At 38.7% G+C, this 16,582-nt stretch overlaps 1 protein-coding gene across 1 annotated transcript in view; it reads right to left on the reverse strand.

Moving 5' to 3' along the window:
- Window positions 1-16,582, reverse strand: part of LOC129410978 (receptor-type tyrosine-protein phosphatase T-like) — a 197,364-nt gene that overhangs the window by 16,511 nt on the left and 164,271 nt on the right. Inside the window, 4 exon segments of the mRNA XM_055160282.1 lie at window positions 1,801-1,857; window positions 6,689-6,725; window positions 13,164-13,437; window positions 16,442-16,544. Of these exon segments, the coding sequence (XP_055016257.1) occupies window positions 1,801-1,857; window positions 6,689-6,725; window positions 13,164-13,437; window positions 16,442-16,544 (471 nt within the window).

Genomic DNA, 16,582 nt, shown 5'->3' on the forward strand with positions numbered 1-16,582 from the left:
TAAAAGGATCAGCACAGACGGCGTCATTATTTCAGCCACGATTTAAAGGAAAATTATAACTCAAAGAAAAGACAATTTTGTGGATATTTGTGCACAGTGAGAAGCTTCATTCACGAGTTTTGCTTCTTTTGTAAATGCATAAATGTATTTTTTTTCTCCTTGGAGTTTATTATAAAAGCAACAAATTGACTAAATCAAAATTGTTAATCGTTTTGTATGTCAAGCCTAGAGCATAGAGAAAAATCCCGCACATAGTCTTACGTGCAAATTGTGAGATTTATAAGGACATACAATGTTTCGGCACTAGACCGCCATCAGGCAAATAGAGTAAGAGCTCAGGTTTCCATCTTAAACGGGGTGTGGCAAGCACCCAAAGGTGAGGTCGTACAGGAATAGCGTGCCCAAAACAACAGAATTCAAAATATAAACGCAATCAACACATATATAGTGTAATATAACTCAATGTACCGTATTTTTCAGACTACAAGGCACACCGGATTATAAGGCGCAATATCAATAATGTTGAATTCCCTCATCTATTTCCATACATAAGGTGCACCGGATTATAAGGTGCATTAAGCAAAACAAACGGACGGCACTTGAAACTGATCCATTAGCCCAGGCGTCCACGATCCATTGGCAGATCGTGGCGTAATTCGCCCGGTGTTGCCTCCCTGTCTTGGTGAATGTGTATTATGAATGTGAATGTGAGTGGATAATTTAAGTTTGCTTTTTTAAAATTTCCTACGAGGAGGACTCAAATATACATTGAGTAATAATTAGTTTAATGCAGCTTCGTGAACATTTGTTTTCGTTTTACAGAAACTTACAACCACACTGTCCTTGCGCGATGATGCGATTCTTTGACAGAGGATGTGCTGCAGATGGTGAGTCTGTTCTGTGCTTCTATCGTGTTGGAGATTGTTCATGATAAAACCTTTCACAGATTATACTCAGCAGATAGTCCATAAATCGGAGCGGCTTCGTAGCTTACCAAAATCGTACTAAAACATTTTGACAAATTTTTGAGCGCAGTGTACCACATAAAATCAGTTCAAGGTCAGTAAGCACAACCAGAATTAATACATAAGGCGCACCGGATTATAAGGCACACTGTCGATTTTTGAGAAAATAAAAGGATTTTAAGTACGCCCTACTGTCTGACGATATAAAATTGATTTATATTACACTGTATATGTGTTGATTCTCTCTTCTTGAGCTGCTGCTCTCCACCAACACACCTGTTTCAAGAATTTGATGTGCTCATGTTCTCTTCTTTTTTTTTTCCTTTTTCTAAATCAGCTACTGTAGTTCAAAAAACATTATATAAACAGTGAGGCCACGATAATTACTATATGGATGTCGATATGGAACGATTCACTCCCAAATTTCTTGTTTTTTTGTTGGCTGATTTGAGCACTCATATATTTTATGACTGTAATATACTGGCCATTGTTTTTCCAACTTGACAAGTGGAAAATATAGAAAAATCACTCCGACTTCCCACTTCTGAGGACAACAAGAACATAGCATTTGTGTTTGTGTGTGTGTTTGTGTGTGTGTGTGTGTAGATGCAAGACAGACACTGGGTTCAAACAGCCAGCAACAGCCAAGCAGAGCAAAAACATGCAAAAAAATAAAACAAATGCGGATGACGATGAGAAGGGGGAAACCAAAGAATAAGTAGCATGGAGAAAGTGGACTTAGTCAAACCAATACTGGGGGTTGTGTTCGGGGGTTAGTTTCGGTGATGAAAAATTGGAACAGAAGAAAAGACTGTGCGTGGGAAGCAATAATCACCTTCGCTTGGGATGACTAGAATGTACGGCGTTGTTATTTGTCCCCTACCTATTACCACTAAGACCAAGGGCCCGTCAGTCGCCGCCGGAGAGCCAGAGAAAAAAGACAGAGAAAGAGAGAGAGGAAAAACAAACAACAACAAAAAAGGAAGGAAAAAGAAAGAAGAAAATAGGCTAAGAAAAAAGAACTGTTTCCATTGGACCTCCTGGAGAGAAATTATACTGGTGAGACATAGCACGGAACAGCATCAATTAAGAGCAATCCTAAACGCAAGATGGAGGAGAGCGGAGATGTGGTCCGAGTGTGGTGGATGTGACAGTTTTAATGCTATGGCCTGTGGTAAGCTGAGTTTGGAGAAGTGGTAGCCAAACAGAATCAAAAGAAGGGTCGGGAAAATCAAAACAGACAGATGAGGGTTAGTGAAAATGAAGAATGAAGCGTAAAGAAAAGGACTGAACTTTGGCAAACTCATTCACTCGGAAATTGTTAAATGATTCTTTACAATGACGAGACACAGACAGCCACAAAGGTTTAGTAATAGACGTAATGGATCTTGGACCAAAAGGATGTAATTTGGATCTCAGACTAAGAAATGCACCATTATAAAATCAAGCTTTCGCCAAGTGCTTCTGGTTATTTTAGTATTTGGTGAATTTCTTTCTAAAACTAAACTTGAAGATGCATTAGGGAACTTTTCAGAGGGTCCATAGACGTATAATTAGTAGACGCTGCGTACAATGCTCATGCTCTCAACCACTTACAAACTCGACTAGAAGATTTTAGAACATTTTAGGGTCCAGTCCCCTGAATTTTTCCTATAGCTATTTCCTAATAGTCTGATTCATCAGCTGGTTTTACTTCGTACAAGCCATCTGACCTCACAGCCTTAGATTTCGTTCACTCGATGTTAGGCGAGTACTTTTTATCATTTAACCAATCGCTGCTATTTGGTTGGTTGTAATGCGCCACTAACGGGGCTAACTGGTATTTTAAGCTTTTCCCAAATCCCGTAGGAAGAAGGGCAATAACTTCTTTCCCCTTGATAAAATTCACCAAACATTCTCTTTATTCTGGCTTTAAATCCTCGATCTCGGGAATTGTTGACACCACTGAATATATGGCTCTTCGCTGATTGGCTGGTGCCCGGACCTGCACTTCCGGGGTTTTTGCGAACTGTCTAGTGTATTCCGATTTCTGACCTAGTCGCTGGAGAGAAAAGAAATTGAGCGGAGGCACTAGGTGGCGCCAGCCTGGCTAATTTCCTAAACTTTTGCCTTCAAAAATTGCATAAACTATGATTAATGAAGAGGGAAGCGGCTGGTAACAACCCATCAACCACATTAAAGCCTCTCTAAAAGTCATTAATGAGTGGATGAACTTTGTGCTGTTTTATTTGATATATAATTAGCGTGTAAAACTAGCATCTGAGCTAAAAGTTTCCTTACTTGTGTGCTTCTGGTGAGCCTCCAGTGAGCACTAAACCTCCTCTTTTATGTGTTACTGGTGAGGAGACCAGATAAATTATAAATTATATCATGAAATAAACTATTTATATGCTTCATTATGAAGATTGGCTTCACTATACACGTGTATGTTGTTTTTAATTAGATTATGTTTTTAGTTTATTGTTTGTTTTTATTTAGTTAATTATGTTCTGTAGCACTTTGGTCAATGTGTGTTGTTTTTAAAATATGTTATATATAAAGTTCCAGTTCCAATTGCAGTATGTGGTGGAAGGTTCGATTTGATGCAACTCCGAGTAGCACAAGGTAGCCAAGTGATCAAGTTATAGCAACAGTTAGATAAGATAATTTTTCGTCTGTGAATATCTATGCGAGGGTCAGTCACGTTTTTGTCTCCATGGAGAAGTTATTGCATTGCGTAGAAGGTTAACTATGTGATATTGGACTTAAAGCTGCATTATGTACATTTATATTTCTAAGGTTATGTCGTTGATCTGCCTGGACTGTTTCACAGTATAAACAGGTCTACCTTACATTTATTCAATTACAGGTGGTTTTATAGATCATAAATACCTAGAAAAACAGGCATTTTGGCTGTGAGCAGGCTTGCCTTTCCACAGATCTGACTTGTAACTTCGTTTGATTTGGTCTCCATGAAGATAGAAAGGTTTAATACCAGACTATGAAACATTCCAGACAAAGCACAAACATCTCCATGGAGAAGAACATTTGATAAACCCTCCACCAGAAACGTTACACAACTGCACTTTTAAAACAGCATTTAAAAAAATAACCGCTTTAAGCACAATATTAGATATAAAATAATAGTCTGAACCTAATCTCATTCAAAGTACTTTTTTTTTTTCCTTTTATTTTTCAGTTTTATGTATTGGACCCTGCAACGAAGTGTAATATTTCTGATGCCTAGCCCTCGCCCACAGCCCCCTCCTACAACCAGACAGGAGCCACAGAACGGAGATAAAGACGAGAAAATGAACTCAAATGAGCAGCTAACACTTGAAACAAATTACAGAAGATAGACGGAACAGAGATGCGGAAAAGTCAAATCAATGATGCAAAAGAACGAGGGAGGAGGAGTGGGAAATCAATACTGAACTCAAAGGCTTTCAGAGCGCAGTGGCCGGACGGTGGACAAATGGTGGACTTGCCGGGGATGATCGGCGGATAAAAACGAGAGGGACATGGGGAAGGCATAACTTAAAGGTGCATTGTGTAACTTTTCTGGTGCAGCGTCCGTCACCTGCTTGTCTCCATGGAGATGTTACTATTTTGCCTTAATTATGCTACAGTATGGAAATAAACTCTGTAATCACAATGGAGACAGGTTAATGGTTAGATCTACGGAGAAGTGAGCCTGCAAGTGGTAAAAAAAAAATAAAAATCAGGTATTTTTGAGCTATAAAAACACCTGTAAGTGAACAAATGCAGCGGAGGTATGTTTAATGCCCTACTGTGGAACATAGTAAGGCTGCTCGATTATAGAAAAAAAAATTATCACAATTATTTTGGTCAATATTGAAATTGCGATTATTCAAATTATTATTTTTTAGTTACATGATGCATTTATTCAGCATTTCTATCTTTCAAAATAAAACAAAACAAAATTATGTTATGTTATTGATAATTTACGCAAAACTTTCAAAGTGAAAATAAATTTAGGCTACAAATATGTATCTTAGAACAGTTTTGCGATGTGTAAAACTAAAAAATGAATAAAATACACTTTGAACATGAAATAAGGCATAGAAAAACATAAATGTATCCAAAATAAACTATATATCCAGCTGTTCTACAATCTCTACATTTAAATATTAAAATAAATAGGGGTGTTACAGTACCCAAGTCTCATGACACAGTATTGTCACGGTATGAACCTAACGATACGATATTTATTGTGATATCGTGGGAAAGCTCACGATATGGTGGGGAGGCTCACGATTAGGGATGTAACAATATCTAAATATCTCAGTAGGATATTTTCATGATATAAATCTCACAATACACTATTTATTGCAATATTTTGTAGAGGCTAAACACCTAAAAACTGTTAATATGCTGCTTTTTCCTCTTAAAATGCCTTGACAAGACTTAATCCAAAGAACTAACACTGAAAAGTGCTTAGAACTGTTATTTCTTCATATAGTTTACACTGAAATGGAGCAAAAGATCATGGTCTATGTAGTTCCCTCTGTCTTTTTTCTGTCTTTTTTTTAGCTATTGCTGCACCATAACTCTTAATTTAAGCAAAGAGACTTGTAATTCGATATATTGTGATGGTCCACGATATTATTGTGAGAACTCTGATGATACGATATCACGATATTTCGGTTATTGTTACATCCCTAAAAAGAAATATACTTATTTATATAAAAGATATCCCAAAATAAACTATGATAGGCTTTATCGTATTAACTCGATTACATGAGTTTGGAAATTGTTCGACACACAAATTGAAATCGTGTCAAAATTCGATTAATTGCACAGCTTTAGAACATAGGCAAAGAAATAACATCTCCGTGGAGACAAGCACGTAGCGGGCCCCCCAGTTTAGAAGTTGCACAGTGCATCTTTAAAGCGCTCTGAGGATTTTAGAAGAGGGAAATAGTCTGTAGGAAATGATGAAGTGAAATACGATATGGCTTATGAGTATTAAATAACATCTCCATGGAGACGAGCAAGTACCTCTACCTTAGAAGTTACACAGTGCACCTTTAACGCACACGCTCTCAGGGTTTTAGAATAGAGAAAAGGGCAAACAGCTCGATGAAGTGAAATATGATATGATTCTTAAGTATTAAAGAGGCTCACAAAAGTAGATGTTAGTGAGATATATGGTATTGTGCAGTGGACATTGCGGGAGTGGTTTTCAATTGTTATCAAAGTCACAACGAAAGACACACAAGTCACAACTATGCAATTATTGTGTTGAAGGGTCTGCCGCAAGCTTGTTTCCATGGAGATGCAAGCCCTTGCCTGGAATACTTCAAAGTTATGGCAATAAATCTCCGTGATAACAAACAGGTTATAGTTAGGTCAAGTTACAGGTCAGATCTTTCTATGTTTTTTATGTTTTTGTGCATATACATTTATATATTTATGCCTAATTTGACACCTGTCTGTTGTTATTCTTACTACTTATTTTGGATTTTTTTTATCACCATTTATATCTTTGCTCTTTGTTATTATCTTTTATTGTAATGTGTGAGCTACTGTGTCCAAATAATTTCCCTTGTGTATTTTATTTTTGAGCAATACAAACATGTAATTGGAATAATGTTGGATAGACAAGTTTAAATTAATGCTTTAATTAATTCCAGGCAATGTAATGACTTCTGGAGACAAGTTGGCGGCGGACCGATCCATAGTGAGGATTTAAATGAGCGTCAATGGAGGAATGATCATACCTTTGTTAGCCAGGCGGACGCAGTTGATTTTGGTTTCCTGTGAAGACAAAAAAAACAACAATATCACATTAGTAAGAATTTGGAGGGAAAATACAGAACTTGCTAGATATTCATAAGCATATAAGCAATGTAAACAACTACGAAGCCCAACAGTTGACGTCCTCTTCATTTTCCCTGTAGACTTTTTGAATATTAAGACAGAGTCGACCCAGCTATGTCATGGATCCATTAAAATAACTGGATAGAGTATTGCTGTTTGTAGCTGCCTCCAGTTGACGTAGAACTACAGCGGAAAAAAAATCACCTGGGCTGAGAAAATATTTTTCTCACAGAGCACAATGTCATCACAAACTGCCCGTGTTCGTCTCACAGGGCACCAACAACTTTCAAAAATGTCGGATGTTTTACCTATTTTTAGATCATAAACTGTTTCTCAGCTCAAAATCCGCTTTATAATCGTTAGCTCCGGCTCCGCTCTGCTCTAGCTCCTCTCGCTCTGATTGGTCAAAGCGATCAAATGATACACAAGACCATGCTCCGTGCTTGCGTCCATTGGTGTGAGAGAGAAAAGAGCAGTACTGCACATGTCCAATCGGCCCAGAGCCACTGGAAGTACCTCGCCGGGCTAAAGGCTAATCTGAAGTCATGCGCCATTGAGCTCGGCCCATTGACTTGAATGGGCGGCCATTTTGATACCCCGAGGCTTGAGCTATGCCCATAAAGCAGTTGATTTAAAGGTGCACTGTGTAACATTGAGTGCAGTGCTTATCTCCACAGAAGTGTTATTGCTTTGTCTGGAATATTCCACAGTATAGTACAGTATTAAACCCATTTATCACAACAGAAAAGCAGGTTATAGCTACATTTTAATTCAGACCTGTGGAGAGTCGTCCCTATTCACAGAAGGAATTACTGTATTTTTGAGCACTAGAAACAACCGTAATAAATAAATGCTAGATCAGGGGTCTCCAACCTGGAGCTCGGGAGCTACCAGTAGCTCTCCACCCCCATCCAAGTAGCTCTCCAAGGGATTTCTGAATGCCTTGGAGAGCTACAACACTCACGTATTGTCCTGAATAAGTAAAATTTGATAAACTAAATGCCTTTTATCTTTTTGATGTCTAATTTTGTGCACTAATAAATGGATAATGGTTTATTTATAGGTTTATACCTAACTGTACCTCATTTCAAGCTCGCCATGACACTTAAATATACTCCATTTCTTGTGACTGCTAAAACTAGTAGCTCTCTGGCATTTTTGTTTTGTAAATTGAGCTCACCTGAGAAAAAAGTTTGGAAACCCCTGTGCTGGATGGATATGTTTAATGTCATACCATGGAAAATTTCAGGCAATAACATCTCCATGGACACAAGTAGGTGGTGGACCCTCTACCACAAAAGTTGCGTAATGCACCTTTAAGATATAAACCACTAAACAAAAAACACTTAAAAAAAAAACAACTTAAATTTCACCAAAAAAGTTCTAAAGACTAGTTTTAAAAGGAATTCAGAAACAGATTTGAGATAAAAGCTGGTTTTGTTCTTAGTTACCACCTTTATTAGGCCTCCAACATGTTTTTTTGTTTTGTTTTTTATTATGTATTTCTTTTTGAAAAGTCTGGCGGAGACGCTTTGGAGCATCACATTCCACAGACACTTTCAATATTCCAGAGCCAGTTTCCTTCTCTCATTCTTGTCCAGTCTTCTCCTCCACCCTCTGGTCCCTAATTTTGCAGCCATCATCTGTCTCCTCCTCAAGCATCTTTGGAGAGTACTATATCCAGCTCCTTTCATTCCTGCTCTGGCCCTGTCTCCTGCTCCGCTCTGCTCCATGAGGCTGTCACTCTGATGTGCACTCAGTGTCTTCCACAGATTGCCTTCTTCACCTGTCGCCCCATTTGTCTTCATCAAACCAAACGGCTGAGGTGGCTGTCATTTCACACATCAGAGTACGATCAGGGACAATGTACAGGCTTTATGCTTCTCTATATTTAGATCAGGCTGTCAGGTGGAATTAAAACTGCTGGCAATTCAAACAAATCTGGTGACGGAAACGTAACCCTGTCAGTAAAGTCTCACGGATAGTTCTTAACAATATAAGTAACACATAAAAAGATAAGATACTTTATTGATAAAGAAGGAAATTCAAATTTACAGTTGGCATTGAATTGGCATTGTTAGTATTTAAAAAACCTGGACATTCGTGATGTGATGACAACTTCCAGCGGGCTCTGTTCACGGTAGTAAGTCTGACAAAATCTAGAACAAATTAGAAAATGGCCCAGTTTCTTCATCTATGTGTCATTGTAGTGTTCGTTCCGTTATCTTCGGCTAATCAACAATTACAATCGTACCTCAGTTTTCAAAATTTCCCCACTGACACCCAACTCCGAGCACATTGGGTACATGCAATTAGAAGAGATGAGGTGCCAAATTCAAGATTATTCCAAATAGCACATACTAGGAATGCAATAATAACTGAAATATTGTGATATTGTATCGTCAATAGTCTCACCATCATACCATCATTATTAGATTGGTCCAACCCGGCCATATTACATTTTCGTACTTCAACAGTAGATGCTGTTTATGTAACGTTACTTCTGTCTGAAGACCAGAGAGCACAGGTGAGCCTGAACAAAGCCCTGGTAAGGGGAGGGGGTTCACATCTCACATCTCTACTGCAGAAAAAAAAAATAATAATAATTAAGGGATAGGAAAAAGAAAAGAATACACTTGTTTCTATATAATTAACAAAATTATGTGGAAACAGGTTCTTAAACAAGATGACTTCTGTAGTTTTGTTGGCATGACTATAACAAGATAACAAGTGTTACGTGGCTGTGTTTGCTGTATGCTCCAGCTTTGTCCGGTGAGTGGGTGTACTGTCCCTGACATGCACCAGAGCCATCTCTGAGTGAAGTTAAAGGAGCAGAAAATGTCTGAGCACAAAATGTCTGGATGATGGATGAGGAGGCGCTGTACATGACTGACCACACACCTGTCTGAATCACACTGTTCATCTGTGGACAGGCGTTACATGCACACCTGTGGTGTACATATTGCCTTTTTGATTGTGCTACTCGTGTAACTGGATTTCATTTTCAGTACATTTACTCATTTAAAGGTTATGCTTTGGTTATGGTTATGTCTATTTACATTTCTTTGAATGAACACTGTCATGTAAGCAGAGGTGGGCACTGTCAGTGCTGTATAAATGATGCACCCTGGGGCTCACACACTGTCCCTCCAGAGTCCACTGTGTTGTGTCCACATGTGTCCTCACTGTCCTATTTACAGCTGTTTACAGTCTGAGGACACAGAGCTCATGCTAATGACCCAGGTCTCAGGAGGAGGGTGTGTGAGGCAGAGAGTGGAGGAGCTGGAGAGAGCGAGGAGGGTCTGTGTCTGTCAGTAGCTTTTACAGCACTGGTGTCCTATCTGGCACTGTCCTTACGATGATTCTCCCTACAGCAAACAGAGCATGTGGTGAAAGGTGTCCTAGAATCTGACTCCAGCTTTGTTAGCTCAAGTTTTTAAAATGCAAATATTTTTCAGAGATATCTACGAGTGCAATTGTAACACTTACTCACCAAACTGACTGACAGCAGCAAATGAAGCAGAGGATTGGACTTTGGGAGCTCTGCAGACCAGTGTTTTTGTTTTTTGTTTTCCCCATAAATCAAATACAATGTTTAGATCAATGGGGAAGAAAGCCTGCATATAGTGATAATTTATGTTTTTCTGTGCAAAGAACTATCATCATCATGGAAACAAGCAGGTAGCCATCCCTCCACCTTAGAAGTTACATAGTGCAACTTTAACCATGAAACATTATGAATTAAATTAAATGTTGAAAAGTAAAAAAATTATGTGAGTACATTCTTTAATTGTTGTTCAAGGTGAGCAGACTTGAGGGCAAAAATGGTCTACACCTTTTAAATGTGCCCCTAATGTGTGTTCTGCCAAGAGTTGCCAGCCTCTTTATGGGCGAGTGCATTGTGGGAAATCAGGAGGAGATTAGATCATGGCATTGGAGTTACCGTGGTTACAGCGGTGGAAAATTAACACAATCCTCGGTGGGTTAAGACTTATGGAAATTTTAAAAAGATGAGATCGGGTTTGGAGAGAGAGAGAAAGAGATGGAACAAGGCAGTGGAGGCTCTTTCAGGCATTTTCTTTAATACCTATGCTGAACCGTGAACCGTGAGTAAATAGAAATCAAAGGTGGAAAACAACACAGTAAAAACCCTAAATGAAATTGGAATGGGGTGGACTATACAGCAAAAAAATTATATTGACTGAATTCTTTTTGAAAACCTAATTTTCAATACTGGTTTCATGAACAAGATAAACATATTTAGTGCCATTTAACATAAAAAGTAGCTCAATTTATTCCTGTATTTACCAACAGAGGATCGGATGAACACTTGGGTTCGGCAACAAAAATTAAATTGTGATCTAATCCCTGTGACAATTTTCTATTTTCTTTAAATAATAGGGATGTAACAATAACTGAAATATCATGATATCGTATCGACAAAGTTCTCACAATATATCAAATCACAAGTCTCTTTGCTTAAATTAAGTGTTATGGTGCAGCAATAGCTAAAAAAAAAAAAAGACAGAGGGAACTACATAGACCATGATCCTTTGCTCCATTTCAGCGTAGACTACAAGAAGAAATAACAGTTCTAAGCACTTTTAAGTATTAGTTCTTTGGATTATGTCTTGTCAAGGCATTTTAAGAGGAAAAAGTAGCATATTAACAGTTTTAGATGTTTAGCCTCCACAAAATATCGCAATAAATATTGTACAGTGAGTATATTATGAAAATATTGTAACGAGAGATTCGGATTTTGTTGCATCCCTAATCGTGAGCTTTCCCATGATATCGCAATAAATATCGTACCATGAGGTTCATAGCGTGACGATATTGTATCATCAGACTCACATGCCTATTAAACAAAAAATAAATAATAAGAATATAATGATTCACAAATCTTCTTTTAAATGCAACTTTATAGAGAACCTGCAGTCACGTGACCATTTTTGTTTTGGCCGCCATATTGACGATCCCGACAAACTAGCATTCTAATAACATGGCTTGTCTGTGGTCGGGTCATATATTTCCCGATTTACGGCAGCCAGTGCGCGAAATTATTAACCCATCACACCTCATAAAAAGCCTCAATGCAAACCCGGACAGGGACAGCCCAATGTTCCCGATGTTCCTCCAATTGCAAAAGGTTTCAATGGTCAAGTTCATCAAGTTATCACCATAGACTCAAAACAGCAGCATGTAGAACTTTGTACGCAACTCACCGCACATTAGCCTGGAGCAGTTCGGGCAACAGCAGCAGACTCTAGTTTGGCCTTTTTTCACATTTGAGTCTGTATTGCTCAACAATTCAGAGATGAGGACCCCCAAATATTAATGGGTATTTCGCACACTGACAGCAACTAAACTTGTCTCATTTGTCAGCTTCGACCGGCATCCGATACAACTGAACCCATGTGTCTTTATCTCCCTGCTGATTACAGCTCTATGCGCAAAGGTTTTCCGGCATGTGTCTTAATGCGAAAATTAAAGGAACGGCTCAAAAATGTGCTAACTTTACAATACCGGTCTATTGGTGGTCTGGCTCGCTGGGCCGCCGTTGGATCACGCCAAGGCCGTGACGTCACATGCACGGTCTCTATACTCAAATACAAACACTTTTTTCCCACCCACTCCTTTTGAGTGACAGGTGGATTTAACTAATTACAGTTAAGTGTGAGCTTTCTGAGCAAGATTACTTTGTTTCAAGGCAATATAAAGATATCGTGATAAAACTGAAATGCCTTCTCAATAAAACAAAGAAAACAAAAACACAGTCATATCTGATTTATCTTATCCGACTCAACCCCTATACTTTGATAAAACACATTACAATAGTTAACGTGTCTTTGCTTTTGATGGGTCATATTAAAAATATAGTCCAAATTTAAAGATTTTATGGTAAATTGTCACATTTCTATAAAGATTTCTTCTACCTTCAAAGCACTCAAAGCCCTTTACAACAAGGGACCACTCACCCATTCACACACACTTTTATACACCAGTGTATGCAGACACCGGGGGCGAGGTGGGTTAAGTGTTTTGTCCAAGGTCACGAAATTATTCATCTGCCACTCAACCGATGATGTTTCTGTCGGGAGCGGGATTTGAACCTTCAACTCCACCAAGATACCACAGAAATCATGAACAAGAACCACTGATCCGAAGGTTGGTCATTCGAATCCCGAAAAGCACTATATTAAAATGTGACAATTACCATTTTATCAAAACCCTGATGAAGATGAGTGGAGGTTGAAACAAGCTGGCTTTGGGCAGTTACATAAAGCCCTTTTCGTGTGACTTACTTTTTTTTGGAATGCCTGGATTTAGTATTTTTTTTCTCTACATATAAAATAGATATCCATAGTTACTGACCCCATTGGAACGGCTGACGGCCTGGAAGTAGATGCTGTAGCTCTTGGCTGGAGACAGCGGTGGGTTCCAGAAGCCTCCGTAGCTCTTGTTGTCCCCCACAGTGAAGGGCTGTACCATCGTGAGGCTGGAGGGGGGCAGCTCAGCGGCCATGTAGTAGGAAGAGTCCAAGATGGAGGCGTTTCGGAAACTGAAGGGAGCGGAGAAACACTGGGGCTCCTCTGCCGCACGACGACTTTTGGATTTGCGTAGCTCTTTCACCACCAACTGATATGAGCTGTGGGTAGAAGTAAGAGGAGATAAAGAAATGAATTGATGTGTTTATTAAAGATAGTTTATATAATTGTAAACATATAGACTATATAAAAAAAAAAAATCCTGTTGAACAAAAATAAAAACATTTGAAGCTTTATTAAAACTCAAAATCTCTGCAAAATGCTTGTACTTTTTACTCTTTAAGTACATTCTTAAACAGGTACTTTAATACTTTTACTTAAGTAGATGTCATACTTTTACTTTTACTTATTTATTTTTTACTTATACTTACTTTTATTACTTTTTTTTTTGCCTCTGATATCTGCAATTTCACTTAAAGGTGCACTATGTAACTTTTCAGAGTCCGTCACCTTCTTGTTTCTATGGATATGTCATTGTCTGCCAGGAATGTTCCACAGTATGACATTAAACAGCTCTGCTTTACATTTATTCAATTATAAGTGGTTTTATAGCTCAAAAATACCTACAAAAACAGAAATTCTGTCTGAGCGGGGTTGCCTCTCCACACATCTGTGATTAATGCCATACTGTGAAACATTACAGACAAAGCAATAACATCTCCACGGAGAAAAGCAATGCACCTTCAAATAACAAAACTGAACACTTCTTGTACCACTGCTTGGGACTATAGCTGTATTTTGAGCTCAGAATGAAACTGGAAAGGCAGTGTTGTGAGAAGCAGGTGGACGTGTATTTATGGCCCTAAAAGCCTGCCTTTAACAGCACTCTTGTGTCTAATGTGTGTGCACTGCTTCATGACTGGCTGAGGGCTTCTTCAGCGTCGGGACAAAAACAGAGCCCCTCGCAATTACCTCGGTCCTCCACACGCCAACAACTCACTTCACAATTAGACGCAATTAGGGAGATGTATGTTTCTGTGAAGGAGGCCCCGGGCAATTATCCCCAGCTTTCCGTTTGGCAGCTCTCATCAAAGATAATTACTGATCGGCGAAGATGAGTTCTTCGAAAAATATCACTTTCAGACTAATGGATTTTAGAGAGCAGAGCACAGGCCTAATACAAGGAGTCAGTGGGTATTCTCTGCAGAGTTTCAAAGTACATGGCAGTCCTTATGTTTATTCAATTATGTGTTATGAAAGCTGTATATACGTAAATCCATCATGTAATAAAGTAAAAATAGTCTTGAACCAGTACAGATACTGTACTGTAGATACTGTACAGACTAGAAAATGCACTTAAAATTGTTTAATTTTCTAAAATCGACAGTGCGCCTTATGTATTAATTCTGGTTGTGCTTATTGACCTCAAACTGATTTTATGTGATTCATGGCACTCACAAATCTGTCAAAATGTTTTAGTACGACTTTGGTAAATTACGAAGCCGCACTGCTTGATGGATTGTTGGAGCATTACAGCTACTGTAGCCAGGAGTAAGTTGTGTCCTACTGATGCGGTCAGAAGCTGACGGCATCAGTGCACAAGAAGCAAGCTGCTTCTTTTCAGCACTTATAGCTTATGCAAATTAGCCATGTGGTTTTAAGTTTTGCTTATGTAAAACGTAAACAAATGTGCGCAAAGCTGCATTAAACACATTATTACTCAATGTATATTTGAGTTCTCCTCGTAGGAAATAAAAAAATCAAACTTAAATTATCCACCCACATTCACATTCATAATACACATTCACCAAGACAGGGAGGAATCGCCAGGCGAATTATCTGCCAATCTGCCAATGGAGCATGCCTGGGCTAAGGGATCAGTCTCAAGTGTCGTCCATTTGTTTTGTTTAATGCCCCTTATAATCCGGTGCACCTTGTGTATGAAAATAGACGAGAGAATTCAACATTATTGCTATTGCACCTGATAATCCCGTGTGCCTTACAGTCCGAAAAATACGGTATATGCTTGTAGCAAGTATCAAAACCAGACACTCTTCAATACTAAAATTTGAATAGAAAATTTAACTCATTTGGGCAAGTATCAATATTTTAAAAATTGTAAAAATGAACCTTTCCTGAATAGTTAAATGTGATAAATGTATCAGAACAAGTATAAAACCACAGAGGCTTGTATACACCCATGGACCGCTATGGAACCTGGACAACAGATATAAGGACACATGGTAATATAAAAGAAAGTACAACAATTTAAATAAAGCTTGTTTTTATTATCATCATGGAATCAGTATTGAGTAGCCTATCAAGTCTATTCCTTAGTATCGAAATTGAGGTTGAAATTTTAGTATCATTAAACAGATATACTGTAAAAGCAGCTCTTAGGGTCAAAATGAGACATGTTCTGGCTGCATCAATTATCAAAAAACACTAGCCACAAACAGGAAGAGCACTGTTAGCATGCTTCTTGTTGTTTGCATTTCTGTAACAGCAAAACTCAGCTCTGGTGACTGAAATTTTAACTTGCAAACTCATCCCGGTGAATAATTCGTATGCCCGGCCAATGTAAGTTTCTGGTTGTGGGTCCATCACCTGCTTCTTGGAATGTTCCACAGTATGGCATTAAACAGCTCTACCTACAATTACATGTGGTTTTACAGCTCAAAAACACTTAGATAAACAGGCATTCTGTCTGTGAGCGGGGCCGCCTCTCCACAGATCTAAGTTATAACTTGGTCTGGTTACATCTCCATGAAGGGAGAAAGGTTAAATGCCATAGTGTGGAGCTTTCCAGACAATGCAATGACGGATCCTCCACCAGAAAAGGTACACAATGTACCTTTAAAGTTCCACAGCATTTTGGGAGTAGTCAAATATCCACCCCCCTCTGCTTTCCTTTGCTGTATATAACTTTGGAGCAGAGTTGTGCAGGTAAACACAGTGGTATTATGGGATTTACAGTAGACCACTAAAGCTCAGAACCCACTCTCACATTTCACAGATCTATTTCCCTGAGTCCACCTTTTAATTAAAAGGCGTGCCAGAGAAGAAAATTAGAAAAGGGAGCTGCGGTGGACTTGGCTGTGAAAAGAGTAGGTAAAGAAACTCACAATGGAATGGATAATAGATACAAAGTGTACAAAGTCTCACCTTATGGGAGCGCCTCTGGACTGGGCAGGCTTCAGTAAAATGGTGATGGTGGTCTCCGTTTCGTTCAGTGGTGTTTCAGACTCGTACTCAGGCATCATGGGAGCTGTAGTTTGGGCAATAGAGAATAAGTGGTCATTATTA

The sequence above is a fragment of the Boleophthalmus pectinirostris genome, unplaced genomic scaffold, assembly GCF_026225935.1.
Source record: "Boleophthalmus pectinirostris isolate CB_2022bp ecotype Guang Dong unplaced genomic scaffold, ASM2622593v1 HiC_scaffold_3, whole genome shotgun sequence".
Classification (NCBI taxonomy): Eukaryota; Metazoa; Chordata; class Actinopteri; order Gobiiformes; family Gobiidae; genus Boleophthalmus; species Boleophthalmus pectinirostris.